This window comes from Nothobranchius furzeri, chromosome 4, assembly GCF_043380555.1.
Source record: "Nothobranchius furzeri strain GRZ-AD chromosome 4, NfurGRZ-RIMD1, whole genome shotgun sequence".
In the NCBI taxonomy this organism is placed as follows: Eukaryota; Metazoa; Chordata; class Actinopteri; order Cyprinodontiformes; family Nothobranchiidae; genus Nothobranchius; species Nothobranchius furzeri.
Window position 1 is genome coordinate 61,651,466 of NC_091744.1, and position 22,483 is coordinate 61,673,948.

Sequence of the window (22,483 nt, forward strand, 5' to 3'; positions counted from 1 at the left end):
TGATACGATTAGGGACATGATCTCTGTCACGTATCCCTGATGCTCACAAAGGGCTTCATGTTTCTCACTCAGACCTGCATGTTGGATGCAGAAGGGAATGTTTTTATTACTATAAAATACCTTCTAAAGATACTTCACAACATATCTTTAGCACGGTACAAGTTTGCATTTTAGATATTTAGGTTATTTTCTGCCGTAACAAACTGATTTGTGGAGTTCTGTTTCATCTCATGCTCTCATCCTGAATATGAGAACAACAAAAACCCTGATCTCAACCATGCCCTGCTCCATCAGTGTTTGTGTTGCTGCAGACGACACAAAGACTTGGTGACCAATGTTCTTTGATGTTTTCCTCAATTAATTTAATTGAGCAGTTTTTTATAACAGCTGACAAGAATGTGAGTAATTTCAAAAATCCTAATCATGGTTGCATGAGACAAATGCATTTCAGCCAACAATAACTACAGAGTTGATCAGGTTATTAGAGGAAAATGTGGTCATTAATCATAACTGATCAAACCAGAAAAGCCATCAATGTTAATTATTCATCTGGCATTGTATTATTTAAAGAAATTCATATTTCTGCTGATTTAATGTTGGACTTTTTTTTTTGTACCCAATAGGTTTTTATGGTGAGAAATAAGGTTTGGGCCATTTTGGTGATATTTTGACCAGCCAATTTAGAGTTTTCTCTTTTGTTTAGTGTTGGCGGCCATGACGAATCTAGTTGACTTCGTAGGGACACCTTTTAGACGAGCATCCACTGAAGACTTCCTGAGAGTTTCTTTATATTTTTTAGAAGAGCTAATGCTAAAAGCAACTCAACAGCTGAACACTAATGTGACTAGTAGATGAATCATGACAAGTGGGATTCGATCACAGGATTTACACACCAGAGGACCCAGACATGGAAGGAAAGGGCATCTGGTTAGATTAAAATCTACTGAACACTAAGCGTCTGGCTTTTCTCTGTGTGTCTGTTCTGTTTTAAAAGTGCTGTAATGTGATGGTTACAGTTCTCAGTGACAGAAATTAATTGGTTTAAAGCTTCAGGTTCTGATGATAACTTGCTTTCTAAACAGTTGCAAAAGTTTCCTGCTGTCATTTTGGGAAATCATTCAGGTATTGCTGCAAAGAAAATTACTTTAATTTCCACATTTTCTTAATATTCAGAATATTTCGATTAATGCTTCCTTCAGTCTTCCATAATGACGTCAAAGCTGTGCTTGTTTACACTGAAATTAAACATTGGCTTCTCTCTTACATCAATGCATCCTTCTGCAAACTTGGTACAGTAAATTTAGTCCACAGCAAACTGTTTGCTTCAGTTTAATTTGCAGTCTCTAATACTACAAGGACCCTCCCATCACACAGTTTGTCCAGAAAGGAAAGGAGAGGAATAGGAGTCCATGGAGCTGGGTTTTAGTTTTTTCAGCATTTAGAAACAGTTTTGATTAAATGTTTTCATATTGAAGAATTTTGTACAACACTACGATGATAAAATACAAATGGTTGTATGTTATTTAGCATGATATTTATCTAATATACTGAGGTGAAAATATATATATATATATATATATATATATATTATTCAAAAAAATTTAAATTTTAAATGAAATTTAAATAATTATTAAACACTCAAAAGTATCGAAAATCGGTATTGATACGTTTTGTATCGATTCGTAGGTACTGGTAATTGGTACTGTATCGATTCAAATTCATACTCATATAATATAATATATTTAGACTTATCAATCAATCAATCAATCAATCAATCAAAGCTTTATTTATAAAGTGCCTTCCGCAACCCTGTCAGGAAGCCCAAGGCGCTGAACACTGTACAGTACAAAGTCAGATAAAGTGAATAAATCAGAAAATAAAAGCAATTCAAATTACAGATTACAAATTACAAAAAAGGTGAAACATTCTAGTAGAATACAAATGTGTAAAACATACAATATTATGTATATCCGTTATTGCACAGGTATTGAACACATACTGAATATTGCATTGGTGTTATTGTGTAACAGTACAACTTAAACTGAGGAGTTATACACTCTTACTGCAGAGGGGATGAATGACCTAAGGTAGCGTTCTGATTTACATCTGGGATGTCTCCGTCTGCCTCTGAAGGAGCTCTCCATTGCCTCCACAGTGGAATGCAGTGGGTGGGAGGTATTTTTTTAAAGATGGAGGTCATCTTCCCCAGCTTCCTCCTTTCACACGTCTCCTCAAATGAATCCAGTGGGAACCTAGCACCGGGCAAGCTTTGTGAACTAGTGATGTGTCGGTCGCGAACGAATCGGCTCTAAGAGATGAAGTGAACGACGGGAGCCGGCTCGTCATTAGGAGCCGTCCCCTCCCCTCGCCCCTCCCCTCTTGCTTTGGTGAAAGCTACAGGCGATTGGTCAACATGTGTAACTGCGTGTCCAGACTGTCCACACACAGAGCAGTAGGGGCGGGGAAGAGGGAGGATCAGACTCAGACACACAGCAGAGCACATGCGAGTGGAGGGAGATGAGAGGGAATGAGGAGGAGGAAAAAGGCGAGCAAGAGGAAGGAGAGTGTGACGAAGACGGTGAGAAAATGAGCGCCAGCAGTCGGAAAGTGGAGATTTCTTAATGTGTTCAGTTATTAAATCCATAGAAATGATAAATATTTGATATATTGCATTTTTTTACATTAGTAAATCATTTTACATATAGTTTTGCATTATTTTGGTCATAAATATACTCTACACAACAAAAAAATCTGAGGAGCCACTTGGAAGCCGAAAGAGCCGGCTGTTTTTGGTGAGCTGAGCCAAAAGAACCGGCTCTCTAAAAAGAGCTGGAATTCCCATCACTATTGTGAACTAGCTTGTTCAGTCTCTTCCTGTCTCGGTCAGAGCTGCCTGCACCCCAACAGACCACAGCTGAGTGGATAACTGAGCCAACCACACAGTGATAAAGGATTTTAGCAGATGGGAATTAACTCTGAAGGACCTCAGCCTCCTCAGGAGGTGGAGGCGACTTTGGCCCTTCCTATACAGAACATCTGTTTTGTTAGACCAGTTCAGTTTGCTGTTGAGGTGAACACCCAGGTATTTAAAGGCATTCACCACCTCATTGTCTGCTCCCTGGATGTTTACTGGTGAGTGAGGAGGAGGCTGTTTTTCTTGATGTCAATCACCCTTTCCTTTGTCTCACTGGTGTTCAAGCGACGGTGATTACGCTCACATCAGTTCAAAAAGTCTGTGATGACTGACCCGTACTTCAGGTCATTCCCCTCAGACACACAGCTGACAATGGCCGAGTCATCAGAGAACTTCTGGAGGTGACTATGAAGGTCATTCTGTTTCAAAAAGCACAAACTGCTGGTGTTGTAGGTGAAGTCCAAGGTGTAGAAGGTGAAGAGAAAGGGTGAGAGCACCGTACCTTGTGGAGCTCCTGTACAGCACACAACCACCTCAGATGCACAGTTGTGCAGCCTCATGTACTGTTGCCTGTTGGTGAGGTAGTTGATGGTCCATGCAGTCAGATGTTCGTCCACTTCTGCGCCCCTCATCCTATGCTGCAGTAGACAGGACTGAATCGTTACCATGTTCAACAACATTTAGGCAGTAAGAAACACAAATTTTATAATAAAACTGCTAAACTCTTTCTAAAAAATATGTGAAAGAACGCAATCGAAAACAAAATTCAATATATTTTGACCAAGTGGCATTGCCGTAGTATGAGGACGTCGTCGGTAGATGCAGGACTCTGAGCAGGTTCAGAAAATACAGCACCAGAAAACTACACTTAGTATTGCATTCTCTTGATGAAATTAACTGAAGAAACATCAAAGTATGAGGAGCCACGCCGAGGTTACAAGCTTTCTGCTCCCCAAGAAAGAAAATTTACTGTAACGTTTTTTTAAACTAGCGACAGTCGCATGGTGTATGATGTGAAACTACCCAGAAATGTATGTACTACCCCCTAGCGCCAGAAAACTACACACTGCCACTTTAAATGCAGCTTTATTATAGTTGGACAGTGTAATTTATGACTCAAATTTATATTTACTGAATAAAATTTGATCAACTCATCAATAATTCCATGTGTTCACTTTTTATCTTTAAGCTCCTTTTGATCTATAAACACATGAGAGAGATGTGAACTTTCAGGCTCAGAGCAAACGCAACGAGGGTCAGGTAATTGTGGTGACCTTTGCATTATCAATATGAACAATAAATATCATCTAACGGCAGAAATAAATCACAAAGGAGATGTAACTTTAATCTTCTTTGAAATGTATAAACAAGTAGTAATTTACAGGTGAGACACTTGGAACCTGTTTAAAACACTTACGTTCAGCATTTCTGTGAAGTCATAGAAAACTCAAACCAAGGTCATACAAAATAAATACAACTAATAGGAAACTTGGTGAAAAGGCTGAAAAGGAAAATTCAATAAAAATGTAGTTATTTGCAAACTCATACAACTCAGCTGAAAAAAGTCAAAGAAACAGCAAAAACATTTAATAAATTGCATGAAATCAGCAGTTATCATTGATTCAAACGATTCTTCACCTAATGAGTCCATGATGATTTATTAATGACCACCCCTGATTTTCCCCAGTGTGCTGAATACTTGTTTAATTATTAAAACGATAGCCGACTGTGTTGACCTTAATAGGATTTTTATCCTTTTATTATTACAGAAGAATCTTATATTTTAAAACACGTAAAAAGAAAGATTGATCTGCAAGCTTCAGCATAAAGTACGTGATCTGTATAACACACGGTGTTCCCTCTCAGAGGACATCCTCCTCTACATTCACACAGCATGCTGTGCTGCAGAAGGTACAGATGTATTTTACAGTAAATGGCATTAGACAGTTCAATTTATCCACATCCTGCCCCCTTGTCCCTGTTCAGGTAGCTGAATAGGGCACAGGAAGTGACATTCATCACATCCAGGAGGAACAGCCTTAAAGGGCACGGCAAGGCTGATAGAAGAGGGGGAGACAGGCCGAGCAACGCACTGTTAAAGGCCCCCCGCCCACCGAGGCAGGAAGGCTGGAGCAGCAAGAGAGAAAACATGATGATTTCTAAGGTGCCTTTGTAAGATCCAACCGCTGCTTTAGAGCCGTCAGCAGGATTTCTACCTCTATCACTGGGGTGATTGTTAATAAATAATGTGAGCTGATGCTTTAGAGCTTTTATTAAAGGCAAAGATACAAACAGGTGAATGAAAACCTTGAACTGTTGTTTTAGTAAGAGGGTTAGCCGTAGCCTCTCGTGCACCCAGAGACAGAAGAATAAAGAATAAAGCTGTGATCATTAGAACAAACAGCAAGTCTTAATAAAATCACAAATGTATTGGTTTACACTAAAGTCTCCTCTTCTATCATTCGGTTTTAAATTACTGATTTGAGGAATTTTTTTCTGTTTTTATGGTTCCTTGAGAAAAAAATTATTTCTTTTTTTATTTAGCCTAAAAGTCTTTTTGAATGAATGTAAATTTCCAAAAGTTTTCAAAATTGGAAAATTTAAAGAATTGCTTTTAATTGATTTGGAGTGAAATACCAGCATCCATGGCTTTTTTATTTCATATTTCAGCAACTAATTTAGGATACAAATAGTAAATGCATCATTTGACATCATCAAATTTCATTTACCGCATAGGACAATATATTCAACTCTATTCATTTACTGGCAGACTAGAAGATGATAAATGTACATTTTTGTTTAAGACAAATGGAGTTTCTCGTGATTTCTCTCCGATTTTGAGAAGTTTTTTTTTTTCATCTGTTTTCAATCATTCTGTATGAAGTTGGGCTGAAACCAACCACCTCTAACATAACAAAGCTGCTCATTCATTAGTCTATAACAGCGCCAGCAATCATGGTCTACTTGGAAATGGTTTGATTGTGTATTTATAGTGGTTTTGTAAAAAAAAATTAGGAAAATATGAACAAAAACAGCTTTTTCCTGTGAGATTTTACACACATTAAAGCACTCCCTCTTCTGTTTGATACATACTGCAACAAAGTCATTCAAAATTCCTTCTTCCTCAGATATTTATTGTCCCCCTACAAATATTCTTAAGACACGTTTTTGGAAATATACATTTATGTTGTGACATTTAAAGAAACTACTAGACACTTCTGGAAACCTAACAAAAGGGATTTTTGTGCACTATGAGTGGCTGAAAACTACCAAAATCAGAGCTTCCTGGTGGAGGGGGAAGAATGATGCTGCAAAACCAGAGAAGCGAGCGAGGAAGAAGGATTCAAAGCTCTTTGGAGTCTTGTGACCTTTCTGCTGACTCTAGATAATCCATGTGGGATCCAGGTTAGGTGGCAAATGGATAATTTAGGAACTCCAGTTAAACAGTTTAATTAGCTTCACTCTGCTGCTGCAGCAGACCCCTGGTTTAAAAAGGTTTTTGTGATAGTTACATGTTCTGTTGAACTCCTTCCCTTTGCAACGCAATGAATCAAAACTGTGCTGTAGTGAAACAACTAGCAGCTGATTATTATTGCAGAAGGAGTGTGCACCCCACAGTTAGTGGCCAAGTTAATCAGATCCTCCGCTGTTTCCTGAGAAGGTTCCAGGGACGTGGCCATGTGCCCAAAACGGACAGCTGCTGCTGCCCACAGTTGCCAGCCCAAAGTTTAGTCCTCATCTAGAACAGTTTTAAAACTTGTTGGATGAAAGATGAATCCTGGAAAACTGTCCCTATCTTTGCTCCGTTGGACGGTTTACACCTTTGCTCAGTGGACACGAGCACTAACTCTGCTTATAGACCCAAGCGTCTTCAGGTGAATCAATGTGCACAATCCTGTCAAGACAATAAACACAATCTATGGTTAGGTGGTCTTACACCAAACTCTGTGCAACGTGGGCAAAGTTGTGCATGGAAAGTACCTGTGTGGTGTTCTCTTGTGGAGCTGCTAGTCTGCAAGAAGAAAAATAAAAACGTGATGAGATAAGAGAAAGGTCCTTTTCACATTAAGCATCCTGGCTTGGAAAATTGTATTAGTGAGGGCTGCATTCCATTTAGAAGAACAATCATAATGCACAGCAGCAGGAGGTCTCAAGATCACCTAAGATGTTTCGCGCCTCATTTATACCGAGTGCAGAAAAGATGCGGTCCAGTTTCTGGACGGACTACACAGACTGCAGATCGTGAGCAGAACTTCTCCGGACATTTGCAGCTGTGAGAGCACCAAACATTTGGGGTTCACACGAGTTCACTTTAGAAATCTGAAATAATAAGTTTAAATATTTACTTGCGTGAACCATCATACAGTATACCTGTCATTAATAAAAGAAACAAGCCAGTAAAAAAATGCAACACAAGTTTTATTTTGAAATTATACCAGAAGCAACTCGCTGAACCAAGTCTCACTTGGATCAGCATCGCAGCTGCTAATGGCCATACAGATTCTGGATGGCATCTATCCGCACTCTGTGTAAATGAGGGGTGATCATTGATGAATAACATGCTTCTGAACTGCTGAAAAGGCAATCCAACCATTAAAGCTGGTTTGTTGGAGCAGGGTAACCACTGAAACATGTAATCTCGTGGACCAGGGTTGGAGAGCGCTACGTATTCCATTAGCGTGATAATGGTTAGAGAAAAATACTGATTTTCCTATCTTGCAGGAGAAAACCTTTTCTCTCTTGACTATTTATCCAGAATGATTTAGAGTTGCGTGGTTAGTTACCTTTCCGTGTGGACTTGGACTGACTAGCAGCTACAGTGGTCAGATCTGCTGGTAAACCCACATAGACACCTCCATAATTCCTGAGAGGAGATAGAGAGAATTTTTTGCATTCTAAACAGACATTGGTTATCATTACCATAGCTCATAATATATACAGTAATATACAAAACATACCTGATCATTTGACTAAACAGGAAATAATATTTACTGTCACAGCAGGACGCATGTGACACTCTTCAAACTTCCCAAAGTTTGAACAAATTACCTTCTTTTCTCATCTTCTGCCAAAGGATCTTCTGTCCTGATTGAGAGAAAAATCTCATGTCAAGTCAACTTTCAAATGTTTAGAAGCAGCAGCAGACACTGGACTGTGGAGGTGTGTTTTATGTACCTGCAGAACATTTGATGTGTGCTAAAGGGAATACTGATCTCACTCCCTAGCGATGTAGCAGGCTGAGTTGCCAATTACCGTTTCAGCCAAACCACTGAACCACTGGTTTTCAGTGACCTCAGGTTTGTTTGTGTTTGGTTGGTAAGAGCTGACATGAAACTGCACTCTGAACAATTTTTGGAGGAATTAAAATGTTTACTCCTTTGTTTTCCTTGTCATGTGGCCTTGTTATACTGTTTATTTGGGCTCTGGACTTTTACACCTCTCTGAAACAAGGGTTAGACTTAGGATAAAGGTAGTAGACATGCTTGTCCCGAAGACAGAAACACCTAGAAGAACTATTTGTGAAGACTTGTCTGTGATATTTTGCTGTGTGGAAACTGTGATTAGTGTTGGTGAGTCAGAAGTCTTCAGTCAGCTCTCCTGGGTCCTAAAGTGGATGCTGACAGAGTACACACACACACACACACACACACACACACACACACACACACACACACACACACACACACGCGCGCGAACATACACAATGAACACAATCTGCTCATCCCACTCATTTCCAAGTATGATGTACAATTTTTTCTTAATACTATTAAAAAAAACAATGAATGGCAGAAGATGACCAATTCTCTTTAGAATTTTAATTAGAAGAGTGATTTTAAAGTAGCTGTTTTCTCTTTAGTTTCTTTGGTGCTTTTACAATAATCATGACTTTTGTTTTAATTCCAATTGCAATCAAATTATATATATATATAATTAGCTTAATTTTGCTGGCAAATACTCATGGGTACTGCTGAATTGTGTGCTGTTTTTATAACTATTTGCGTGTTTATTTAAATACCTACTGAAGCTGCAGAGAGGACATACTTGGAAATGTATTTTAATGACACTATCTGGAGAAAAGTTATTCAGCAGTTCAAAATTTTACGTTAGAAAAACATTTTTTTTCTTCATGATGATAATAACTTTCAAACAATTAAAAGAACAACAGGTATATAAATCAGGACAGTCAAGCAGAGAACTGATTCGTGTTAAAATGTCACCAAACATTGATCATTAAACTACTTATGACTGTTAGAAATCATCTGTAAGGGAATCGTGACAGAAAGTTTAAATAAAACTGGATGTGACACATTTTCATCCTGTTGTCTTGAGAAAACAAAGATTTTAGAACATCAAATAAATCTGGTTACCTTGAGATAAAGCAATATTTAACTCCTGATCATCCACTTATCTGGGGTCACAGGGGCAGTAGCCTGAGCACAGACGCCCAGACTTCCCTCTCCCCAGCCACTTGGGCCAGCTCCTCAGGAGGAATCCCAGGGTGTTCCCTGGCCAGCTGAGAAAAATAGTCCCTCCAGCATGTCCTTGGTTTTCTTTTAGGTCTCCTCCTGGCTGGATGTGCCTGGAAAACCTCACCAGGAAGGTGTCCAGAAGGCTCACTCTAACTAGATTGCTAGAACCACCTCAACTGGCCCCTTGAGATTTAAATCGGTTCGACGCCCGCATCACTGCAGACGTAACACCAATCCACCTATCGATCTCACGTTCCATCTTCCCCCACTCATGAACAAGACCCCAAGATCATTAAACTCCTCTATTCAAAAATATATTCAATATCATATTTGTTATTATTACTGTTACCATGAATTATGTCTAAAAAGAACCCCAACAGATTTTACCTAAAAATATTCCTCATTTCTTCTACTTGTTCAGGGCATATGTTCAAATATGGCAAATTTGATTTTCATGCTGAGATTTCACCAACTTCACTGAGTTTAACATTTACAACACATATATCTTTATTTAGCACAACTAGTCAACCTTGTGACGTGAGAGTTTCATAAATTGTTAGTTTTAGAGATCTGACAGTAAACATGAGAAGGGATTGAGGAGTTGCCTGGCTCTGCAGACACATCAATATTTGGCTCCTCATAGGCCGCATTGAATAGTGGAATGGCGCCATGGCACAAACTGCGACTAGCTTGATCTCTGATGATTGTTTGGGTGAAATCACGTAATTCTAAGAGTTCGTAAAAAGCCACACCCACATAATATATGATGTAAGTGGAAGTGTCTAAATATAGATGTTGGCCCTATAAAGTGCTAAGAGGAGGAGTATATCTCAGGGTCTTGTTCACAAGTGAGGGAAAGAGTGTAATCAACAGGCATCTGCAGTGATGCGGGCGTTGTACCAATCTGTTGTGGTGAGGAGAGAGCTGAGCCAGAAGGTGAAGCTCTCGATTTACCGGTCAATCTATGCTCCAAACCTCACCTATGGTCACGAGCTTTGGGTAGTGACTGAAAGAACGAGCTGCTGAAATTAGTTTTCTCTTCCGGGTGTTTGAGCTCTCCCTTAGAGATAGGGTGAGAAGCTCAGTCATCCAGGAGGAGCTCGGAGTAGACCCGCTGCTCCTCCACATCTTTTTTTTTTTTTTAATGAATGAGAAGTTTAATGAGAAATTAAAATCAATAGTACAATATAATATAACAAAGAAACATTTGCAGGTTTACAAGCAAACACACAACTTACACAATGCTAAGAATGGGCGCAGGCAGAAGCATAAGCTTATAAGCCCAGCCCCCCAAACCCCAAGAGGGGTTTCATGATGCCATCAAGAGGAGCCAGTTGAGGTAGCTCAGGCATCTGATTAGGATGCCTCCCTGGTGAAGTTTTCCAGGCACATCCAACCGAGAGGAGACCCAAAGGAAGATCCAGGACACGCTGGAGGGACTATGTCTCTCAGGTGGCCACTGAACACCTTAGGATTCCTCCTAAGGAGCTGGGGTCTTATTTATCAAACATTGCGTAGAATCCTTACCAAAATCGTACTTAAGCTCAGCAAAAAATAAAGTACTTACGCCAAGCAGGTTTGTGATCTATCAAACATGGAGTACGCGCAGCTGCACGCAATCTCCGCTTCATAAATCAGAAACTATCTACAAATGTTCTCAGCTGCTTTTTAGTCACATCCCGCCCTCACCACGCCCACTTACTGCCATAAATATACAATGCAAAGTGCCTTGTGGATCTCATGCATGTACATAAGCCGGCTTGTTGCAGCATTTCGATCACAACCGCAGATCAAGGAAGCGCTATTTCACAAGCAGAAACTGAGGTACCTGTGGGTGAGGTGGAAAAATGAAAGGAAGTACTTTTGCAAAACAAATAAGAGAAAATCCAGTGGTACAGCGTTGCTGAAGCCGTCAATGCTGAGTTCTTCAGAGAGATCTGTGGCGGACATAAAAAAATGATCCAACTGGGATTCGAGCCCCAGACTCCCAGGTGAAAGTCACGCGCAATAACCAGTCAGCCAAACAGAGATCTCCCTTGCTCAAGCATTCAGGGCACATGATCAATCGGGTCACAGTGACAGGACACACACACTGTCACAGACGAATGACATTCTGTCTAAATCTGTCCCCCTGCTGATTTTCTGCATTCCGTATTCTGCGCTTCAGGCTGTGTGTGAGTGTGCGCGCATGTGTGTGCGCGCGCGTGTGTGCGTGTGGGGGGGTCTTGTTTTGTGTGAAAACGAAGCAGTACAAGTAATAATAATAATAATTGGATGGATGCTTTCTTGCTCAGTTTTCAAGACATTTTGTTTATGAATCCACATTTTTGTTCTGATGACATCAGTCTTTTGGGTGTACAAGCCTTTTTCTGGACTGTCATGTATGGTTTTATGTGTTTTTTCACCATTGTTCTTATTTTCTCTGTTATTCCTCATTTTTTTCTGGTTTTCTGGTTCTTTAATTTGACCATTTTCACTTTTTGCTGCTCTGACAAAGGCAGCAGTTAGGAGCCGAAACTATCAGCAAAAAGGCAAAAACAAAGATTTGCTTTGTGTATAGATAAGAACTGAAAATGACATTTAATTGATATCAGCAGAATTATGAAGCTAACTTGTAAAATGTGAGAAGTGTGGAAATTGACAGAAGCTTCACAAATAACAGAAAAACAATTAAATGATTAATTTACTTACACATCTTTGGAAGCTTCTGCAGGCCCTGAAAACACAGAGAGAGAGAGAGAGAGAGAGAGAGAGAGGTTTTCTTAAAGGTTCCACAGAAAGGAAGCATGATTAATGTTAAATTCTTGTGTCAGCAGATCATGAGATAGTTGTCCAGTACAGCAGTGAGATGAATAAACTTCTTAAGAAAATACTTTAATCACAAAGTTATGAACAAATATTTAGAAACGCCATCTAAATTAGTCAGTCACTCATCGAAAGGTGATACAGAGTGCACCCTAAAAAATTATTCAGGGGCTTAGTAAATATCATTATAATTCTAAGTTAGATGACCTTGATTAAATCTTTGAAAATCACAAAAGTGTTATCTTGAGTTGAAAATACTGAAAAGAATGTTTAAATTTTCAACACCAGTTTTTCAGTTGAACTGAGCTTTTTTGTTCAAGTTTATTTCAAAGAAATAATTCTGTATTTAAACCACATGGCGCATTATTTAAATCTACTCAATATATCTCATATAAAGTACTCAAAATAACTGAGACACTGGTATTCATACTTATCATTGTCTTGAACTTTAATTATTAATGGTTCAAAATCAATATAATTTTGTCCCCCAATACTAACATAAAACTTTGAGTAACTAATGACCTTTGGCATGTACCGCGCGCGAGGAGCATGGCCTCATGGGAGATTTTCTGCACGTTGAACGAGACAGACACACTTCTATGGCGTTTAAAGCGTGCCACAACCCGTGCACGCGCATTGGGTCCACAGCGCGCGTGTGAACGGGACTCGCGAGCGAAAATATACATGGCAGCGCGCGCGTGAACGGGACTCGCGAGCGAAAATATACATGGCGAGATGTCATTTGTGCACTGAGAGGGAGCAAACTGTGTCTGTGAGCGCACAAGGATGTGCACAAGTGACAAACCTGCGTGCGCGCGTTGCCAACGAGCACACGGCAGAGGAAAACGTGCGCGCGCGGCAGCCTCTCTGCGCGCTCGGCAGCCTCTCTGCGCGCTCGGTTTCTGATTCCTGCTCGCTCGGCTGTAAGGGCTTTTGGCACTCTGGAGGCGTGGCCTGTGGCAGATCTTCCCTGTCCTCTGATTGGTTAGTGTACCCCGCACTTTACTCTCTACCTATCTATATAAAAAAATCTGAGATTCAGCAGTTGCTGTCATAGCTCAGCTGGGAGAGCGGGTGACTTTCACTCTGGAGGATCCAGGTTCGAGTCTGGCCAAGGAACATAGAGTTGATGTCATATTATTCTTTCCTCGCCAGAGGAAAAGCAGTGGAGGTCAGCCTTTTTCAAGGCTGATGCTGAGGAGGCGTTCCCGCTAAGAGAGAGGTACTCGCTGGAAGAAGCCACCAAGTTCTTCGATGGTGGGCCGGAATTGGATGATTCCACCCACCGTGAGGAAAACTGCAGTGGTGGCAGCTCAACTGCCTCCCAGCTGGGCAGCCTGGCGACAGAAGGGAGGCGAATGAGCGGACGCTCATCCACCCCTGGCCTTCACATGTCGGCGACGCCGTCGCTTACAGTTGTTGGTTGGCTGCTTATGGATCTGCCTGGCATCATCCAGGAGGAAGCTGGTGAGAAGGAACTTCCGGTCCCTCAGCCTGCTCCACCCCCATCGGATGATCTGGCGGGAAGGTATGGCTCCGCTCACTCTCGTTGCCCAGATCCCATCTAGCCTCAGTTCCCGGCGGTGATGACCTACCTCTCTGAGGCAGAAGCAGAGCCAGTGAAGATTAGAGCACCGGTCTCTACCTAGGGCTTCACAGAGGGCTTCACAGACCAGTTTTCCACCTTTTCCCCCTCTAGAGCCAAGCCTCGCTTCAGTTTTCGGCACCAAAATGACCAAGGTCGTTGGACAGAGATCGGCCCATCCCGCCAAACTTGACCAGCTGATAGCAAGGTTCACTGATTGCGCACATCAATGCACTGCTCAGTCAGCTGCAGGGACAAACAACACTGCCTTGCTAGCGTTTGTCATCTCCAGGAAGGTGGAGGAAGCAGAGCTGCCAGAGGAGCTGAAAGGCTTTCTCTGTAAAGCCGCTGACGCGATTATGAATATGTGCGCCACTTCAGTGGTGTGTTCCTCTCGCATCGCTACCTGGCAGACGATGGTCCAGAGGGCAACCTGGCTCCGCCTCTTCCCTCCAAGATTATACAATCTCACAGGGAAATAGTGCAAGCAATTCATAACATAAAATTTAGAAGCTTAGTGGAAGATAATACTTTATGTTAAGGCTTTAGTCTGCATACTGAACAACTCCACTTATATGGATTTATGTCTGGATGAGTAAATTAATCTTTTGCATGTTAGAAAATAAGGTCCAGGTTGCAAAAAATGGTAGTTCCAGTTAAAGATTTTTTGTGATTGAGTCAGAATTTTGGCCTTTAGATTTTTTGTCCTTTGTTTTTTGTCCTCTCCCATCCAGGTCAGTGCAGAGTTTCATAGGATCACGACCCTGAACCTTGAACCAAAGTTCATGTCATCGTTGGACTTGTATTCATCCAAACTCCTGTCCTTGTTTCAAGCCAAGAAAGGTGCTGCTGGACAACGCCACAGGGCACAGTTAAACCTTCTGCTTCAGGTAAGGAAGATTGCATTTTCTAACCACGAAAACGTTCCAACACAGCAATGAAGAGGCCCTCCACTAAAAACGGCTTTTATTAGGTTTCTGTTCAATATTTTAGCTCCACAGGTGTTCTTACCTTGATGGTGGGTGTGAAAACAGGTCAACAACAGAAAAAAATAGTTATGTTTAAGCTAGAAATGGTAAGTCATGTTTTAAATGTGCAAATTTTGCCTCAGTTGAGGCTTCCTGTTTTACAGAGTGGAAATTCCATCAAGAAAATGAGATGTCATCATCGGTTGTCTCACTGACCATCTGGGAGAGGATCTAAGTGCCTTAATCAAAACCTTTGAGGTTGGTGCAATAAATCTATTTTAGGAATATTAGTAGTTTTAGCTTGTGAGATCATAGAAAAGTTTTAAGATAATGTTCTAAAGGAAAAAAAACACTTCAAAGCATACAAAAGAATAGCATTTGCTCAAAGATTTTGGAGCACAGTACCCACATATTATGAGTACCAGTGATGTCATACAAATGAAACTTTTTGTTTCAATGTTTGGAAATATGTGAGCTTAAAACAGTTGTTTCTCTTTTTAAAGGAAAATGCTGATGCTGTCTGTTGAAGAGGCTTTGGCTGAGGAGGTGATGAAGATTTACCTGCTGCAGAATCAAGACAGGTCAGGTGTACCTACTGATGTGAGTATTGTTATTGAAGGCGTTACTGTTCTGGGCAAACTTGGGAATCTGAGCAAAGCCTGTTGCTATCTTTTGGGACTGTGCTATGCTCTGGATCTGAAATATCCCAAGAATCTCAAATGCACATTTGAAGAATTTCAAAAAGTGTTCACGGAGCTGGATACAGGAAACCTTTCTGTCAAGGTCCAAAGACTGAAAAATGACCTCTGTTCATTATAGACAAAATTTCACAGGGCTGTTCTTAAAGTGTTAGACTTGTTAAGTGACATGTAATGCTCATTAAAAGGTTCAGTTGCAGCATTACATAGTGTTGACATTCCTGTTCATAAATAATGTTTGTACCAAAAACTGTGTTTTGTATTAACTTTCCAGATTCACATTAAGGTGTAAATGGGAGAGTATCTTCTGTATGTCTTTTTTTTGTTTGTTTTTGTTTTTTTTAGCGCAATCCTTTTTGAAACCTTTTTATTTAAATTATGGTTGTTATTTTTTTGGTCACTCTTTAGTTATAATCTTCCCAATTTTTTGGAATCAAAATAAGATGTTCAAAAACTGTAACAGTGCAAATGTTTGTTTTTTTTCAGGATTTATATTTTTTTGGGATCTTAATTTTATTTTTGTCATTTGACCTTTTCTGAAAAGGTAAAGCACTGCATTCACTTGAGCCACTTTTATTCTTTGTATGGCAGGTACATTTTTCTTGTTGTTAGCATCAATATGCCAGTTTTACAGAGTTTTATCAAGCATGCCAATTTGGATGCAATTTTATTATATAAGACTGTTGTGGCTGAAATTTTATCCAAGTTTTATCCACTGAATGTAGAACAGATTTCAGCTCACTGTGTTCAGAGGAGGAATCTGCTAAATGTGTGATTCACAAAAAAGCTGGTTAAAATAAAACAATGTTGAACTGACATGGTTCTTTTTTCCTGTGTGTGTGTGTGTGTGTGTGTGTGTGTGTGTGTGTGTGTGTGTGTGTGTGTGTGTGTGTGTGTGTGTGTGTGTGTGTGTGTGTGTGTGTGTGTGTGTGTGTGTGTGTGTGTGTATAAACACTTAATTCTAATTAACGTTTTTGCTTAAGTTAACTTTAAAATATTAAGTAAATTGAACCATTATTTAAAAACAAGTACTTGTAATGGTGTAGGTTATATGTGCCAAGCATTTCAGCATTTCCTAATTAATATTTTACGTAGTTTGAACTTTTGGTTACTGTTGTTTTAACGTACATTTTCAATTGTATTTACTCAATTTTGAATGTTACTGTAACGTCTTTAATTGTTCATAACAACTTATTCCATTTTAGTTGGATTTAATCTATTAAATAGGTGTATTTAAGAGATGTGATTGTTTTTGCATTTACTTATTATTGTTGAGTGTAAAAGTGTTGCACCAAAATATTTAAGTAATTATCAGTTTTAGTTCTTAGAGTGTGTAGAGCGGGTTGTCTAGTAATCGGAAGGTTGCAGGTTCCATCCCGGCTCCCGCTAGAGAATGCTGCTGTTGTGTCATTGCCTGCTGGTGGTGGTCGGAGAGACCGGTGGCGCCAGCGCTCAGCTGTCTCACTACCATCAGTGTGGCCCAGGTCAGCTGTGGCTGCATTGTAGCTCATCCCCTCCAGCATGTGAATGTGTGAATGACTGATGATTGTGTTGTGAAGCACCGGGGGGGGACCCTAAGAAGGCATTGTACAAATACAGGCCATTTACCTTTTACACACATTAAACACACACATCCTGATTAGATTACACTCCTGCTGTTTCTAGCAGGCTTCAGGTCTATCAATGCAAAATAATAAGCTGAGCACTGAACTAGCTTTATGATTAGGATTTCAAGGCCAGTGCCACCTGAATGAACAGAGAATATGAGAAAGAGGATTATACAGTATATGAAACATGAGAGTCAATCTGACAATTATACCCAAATTAAATGGCAGAACGAAGCTATCAGACACCATCTAATTAAGTTTGTGGTTCACAGTAATTACCAGCATCTGACAATTCACCCTGAAACATACTATTTCAGACTCTAAATGAACATAAAAAAAGGTTTTGTGTGATTTTTAATTGTTTTTAACGAATAATTATACCTAAGTGTTAATGTCAGTTAAAAGTCACCATTTATGTCCTTATTTAGTTTGATATTTCGACAGACTAACAAAAGACGAGTGATTTGTGTAGAAATGCTCTTTTGTGTTTCAAGTGCACCACATGAGCCATCACTTTGGTATTTTCAGACCATGTTTTCTTATTAATTCATCTTAAAATGCAGCAAACTAAGCAAAATGCTCAAACTGCAGAAACAAGATCAAATGCAAACAAATAATGGTGATATAAATATTTCAATGAATTGAATTTTTTACCCTCTTTAGATACATTGCTTAGGTTTGTATGGAAGTGAGATGTTTCCACTGCGTAGCTCTCACGCGTTTTATTCACTTTGAGCTGAAGCGTGACAGTTGTTAACATAAAATGGCTTAGTAAATTTGTAGCAAATACACATGTATGACATCAGAGGAGAATTCCAGATTTGAAGCAGAAACTAAACCAGCACCACCTTGTGGCTGATTTCAGTACATGTTTTCAGTTCCTCCACCCACAAAACAGCTTTTCAGAATAAAAATAAACCTTAGCTTTACTTTGCCAGGGCCTGGATTGCTGATTCTTGTCATTCATTCCTTACAGTCGATTTTAATACAACAGGGTGTCATGGCTCCACTGTTCAACAGCAAAGATAAACACGATTAATGGCTACAGGTCAACTCTTCTGAGTGCTCTGTGAGGCTAAAGCAGTTTAGTTCCAGAGTTGAACATAATTAGCAAGAGGATAATGTAGTTGGGATGCACAAGTTTTTCATTATCAGTATCAAATAACTCTTCAGTGAGTCGCATGTAGCAAAAACATTAGTACACAAAAAGCTGTGTAGCCACGTTCCTTACTGTGAAGGTTTGAGTCACCAACATGACAAAAGACCCTTTTCAGCTCCCCCAACAAAAGCTCATTCATGGCTGAAGCTGCACATCTGTGTCCACAAGACTTAGGTTGAGCAATGTGATATACAATGCGGTGAAACGGAGAACGTGATAAGACCTTGTTTGGATTCGTGTTGTTGTCCAACTCAACTTTAGTGCCTCCTGTACGACCCCAGCTGTAGCCAGGATTCCCAGAGGATAATCACAATACACACACTTCATGCAGATTAATGGCACACACACACACACACACACACACACTGGGTGTAATTTAAAGCTGCAATGGCAAATCTGCCAAACCAGCTAGCTTTTAAACACAGGGGGTGTTTCTCAGTGACAAGGAACCTCGCCTTGATGTCTTGGCCCCGCCCCAGTTGCCTTGGAGATACGTCATCAGGAGCCGCCAAGACGTGCTCCAGTGTTCATGTTCTACCGAGGCGTGTGTTCTCCGTTTTTTAGCTGTTTAGCTAGCTGAGCAAGGATACACGGGAGTTGTAGCCTTGGTCAAAAATTACCCAGAATACACTGCAGTATTTTCAAAAGGACGACGGATCAAAACCAAGCAGCTACTTCAGGGGCAAATTTGAAGTTTAAAAGTAAGTCAACTAATTTAAAAGGTTTTTTAAGATCCAAAGAAATTTTCTATGGTTGGTTGCTTAGTAGTTGCAGCTTTGGTGGCTAGCAGGTATCACTTATATATTTAATTTAACAAATATGTACACAATTTGATCAGTAAAAGGCTAGTTATATATTTATATTGAAACTAATACGTATAAAATATAACATTATCTCCCATGTCACGTGACGTTACGTGACCGACGTGGAAGCCATGGTCACGTGATCTAAGACTGCTCCATTTAACCGTTTTCTTTGACCAAGGAAGGACAGTGTCCTTGTAAGTAAGGCACCTGGTCTCGCAAGGCCAGGCGCCTTGACATTGAGAAACACCCACAGTTTCAGAACTCTCACCCCTCCCGTCAGCCATTTTACCTAGGCCACATTCCCCTGATACCGAAACTTACATTTCCAAAGGATACAAGAGAATGCTGAACACCAGTCACCATTTTATAGGTCCAAACGTCTTTTTTTGTCCGTGACTTCTAATGGTGTTTTTCTTTTTGGTACTCTGGTCGTTTGTACTAAAGTTAAAGTGGTAACAGCCAGCTGTTTCTCCTCTAAAATTATTGAGTGTTGAATCTCTCACAATAGTGGTGTTTTGTTACAAAATGCGCGAATGTGTAATGAGTGGAGGACCCAGGGAAGTGCGAAAGTGTGGTGGTTTGGTGAGACAGACAACCGGATGGCCCAGTTGTTGGTTTTTGGCCAAGCCGTGTTATTGGCTGAGGATTTTAAACAGAGACGAGAGAACCACTTCATTATCATATTTTTTGTCATGTTTTTTTTTTATCTCCACAGTGTATTTATAGTTATACTATGTAAAAACATTGTTAAAAGGCACAAAAAACTCTTTCTCAGTTTTGACGATGTAGCTTTAATTTGTGGCCAGACTTCACCAGAATAACGCTTTCGTCTGACTTGTTTATGTCTTTGCTGCATTGCGCAATACCCCTTAACCCACTGAAAGGATGTTAATGAAGATCTCAGAGAGCAGCTGTTGGAATCACAGCTGATTAACCTATCAAGTCACCCTAATTAAAGATGGTCGCCATGGCGGGCCTAAAAACATGACAGTTTAAAAGATCTGTGTGGTATTTCCAGTGCTAACGGATTGAATGAGATTTTGATTTATTGCGTAAGATTGTGGAATTTATGCTATTTCATTATTTGTCAAGATAACATGACCTCAGTTTAAATGCTATGCCTTTATTTTGTTTATTCATCCTGTAAATCTGTGTTTAAGAGTGAAACACAAGAAGAAACACCTCAGGAAGAAGCCTTGAAATGTATTGCGTAATCAAATATTGTTTCAAACAAGAAGTGTTTGTGATTTTTTTTATTTTTTTGCTACAATTATTGATTCTAAAAACAGTGTCCTTTGACACTGACCTGGCATCAGCTGGTGCAGACAAATGAGTGGAGTCACAAGTCCATATCTGTCAGACCCTGACATTATTCTGACCACTAAGAAGGGAAAAAAAAGGCCTGCAAACACAAATGTACACAACTTCTGTCCAAACAAGCTGCCTCGCGTCTAACTTGTAACCTCAAAGCAAATGTTGTTGGGAGCAGCAGCTGTGATCGGCTCTGTTAGCACATCTGGCAAGTACTGATTAGGTACCTGCTCACATTTACACAAAACACACACACCGTGAAGCCTTTAATGGACAGTGGTAGTGAGGTAATTCTGCACATTTTTAATTACTACCTAAACTGAATGTTGCGCCTGGAGATTTGCTCAGAATAATTTAAAATGTGCATTTGATTCATCAGAAGCCACTGAGTGACACGTGTGAAGATGAGGTAACAAGCATGCTTACAGGGTGAGGGTTAAAAACATACATTTTTCAAGTTTCATGAGTGAAACCTTTCTGTTGATTTATCATTTTAGTGGAGGCAAGCAGCATCCATCAGCTGAGGAGACGAGGATGAGTGAATATCAGTGATGCTGTTTGTCTTTCAACCTCCAGAAAATCCTTGGAAAGACGCTCAAATACACAAAAGCACATAAACAGTAAAATAAATCAATGAGTGTGGCTCCTTCTGCCAGACATCCACACTGTAATTACTGTGTCAGTGTTATTAACAAGAAGCCTCTGGAAACTTTAATATCTTTCGTTATGGGAGATCCTTCCAGATTGATCCAGGAGACCATACACGTGTGCACACACAAAACCGGAAGGGAGATGCTAGAAATCTCTTAAAAACACATTTATTTATGAATGAAACGAGCAAACCAGGAGCCACACACACACGTGTGTTCAATCTGGTGTGATCTTAAATGTAAATTTCCTCTAAATGCTTCATTTACATTCCAAACACCATTCCCATCTTGAAATGGTGGGAACTCTGTCCGCCACAGACACACACACACATTCACCCATCATCCTGCACACACAGATTCCTGAATCACTCACCTCCTCCTGAGGAGTTGGTGGCTGAGGAATTGCCACAACCCATTTTGCATCGATGGAGCCACTGTCCAGGCAGAGCCGAGGCACCTAGTGAGGGGAGCGATGAGGACGAAGGCAAGGAGACCCACGACACACGGGGGGGGTGGGGGTGGGGGGTGGGTGGGGGGAGTGAGGGAGAAGAAAAGAACTTAAGAGGAGGAAGGTCAAAGAGAAGCCTGACAGGGATCTCCCCCTCTCCTCTCTGTTTGGTCGTGTATCACCCTTCCCTGTGTCGCGTCCTGTGTCTATCCACTCTGAGAGGCAGTGGGGAGCTGATTGTGGGATTGAGAGGTTTTTTAGACACACACGCACGCACACACACACGCTAAGATGGAGAGAATGACAGAGACGAGGGAGAGGGGGGAGAAGATAGAAAGATGCTTTGCCCTCACATGATTTGCTCTTTTTTTCCACCCTGACATGGTTGCCCGGGCAACCGGGGTAAAGAAGGCTGAGGGTGGAGTGTGCGTTAACCAATCACGAGCTTCCTTTTTACATAAAGGTGTGAAAAATGGACATGTTTAGGAGCGTGGATAAACCAGAGTGTGAAAAACTCCTTATTTGCTTTGATTTGGTCAAACAGGAAGAACCTTTGTGACCAGCGTTCACTCATGACACAAGCTGACCTCTTGGTGCTCTGGGAATTTACAAAAACAAACAAATGCTGAGCATTCCTTGAACAAAAACTCAAGAACCATTCGCTGGTCCCTTTATGTGTCTCACAGGTTCTGGTTGTTTCTCTGGTCTTTGTTTCAGTCACAACTCGTCTCTAAGGGACCGAGAGGAAGGAATTTGGGGATTAACTAGTGTGTGTTTTATCTAAATCAATGTCAATGTTTTAATTGACAAATGTTTGGTTGAAGTAAAACATAATCAGAGATCATCTCTTTATTTCTTAGCAATAATAACGCTTTTCATACAATTATATTTAAATAAAATCAGCTTTATTATTATTACTGTTTGGAAATTTTGATTTTGTACCTAAAGTTTAGGCACAGAGCTCCATCTGTGTCCAAAGGAAAATGCAAAGTGTGTTTAATTTTACCATTTTAGGGAAAGCAAGCTGCCGATCCCATCTATTAGTTTAAATTTAGCTACTGT

The 22,483-nt window shown here is 40.3% G+C and overlaps 1 protein-coding gene across 1 annotated transcript; it reads right to left on the bottom strand.

Annotated features, from left to right (window-relative positions):
• Positions 1 to 1,767: 1,767 nt before the first annotated feature.
• LOC107388575 (overexpressed in colon carcinoma 1 protein) lies at positions 1,768 to 21,953 on the bottom strand. Its single transcript, XM_015964131.3, has 7 exons — positions 21,347 to 21,953; positions 12,076 to 12,100; positions 7,964 to 7,999; positions 7,699 to 7,778; positions 6,896 to 6,926; positions 3,417 to 6,809; positions 1,768 to 3,333 (listed from the first exon to the last, which is right to left on the bottom strand). Exons 1-5 carry the CDS (start codon positions 21,387 to 21,389, stop codon positions 6,922 to 6,924), a joined length of 189 nt encoding a protein of 62 aa, XP_015819617.1. The 5' UTR covers positions 21,390 to 21,953; the 3' UTR covers positions 1,768 to 3,333; positions 3,417 to 6,809; positions 6,896 to 6,921.
• Between the last annotated feature and the right edge of the window lie 530 nt (positions 21,954 to 22,483).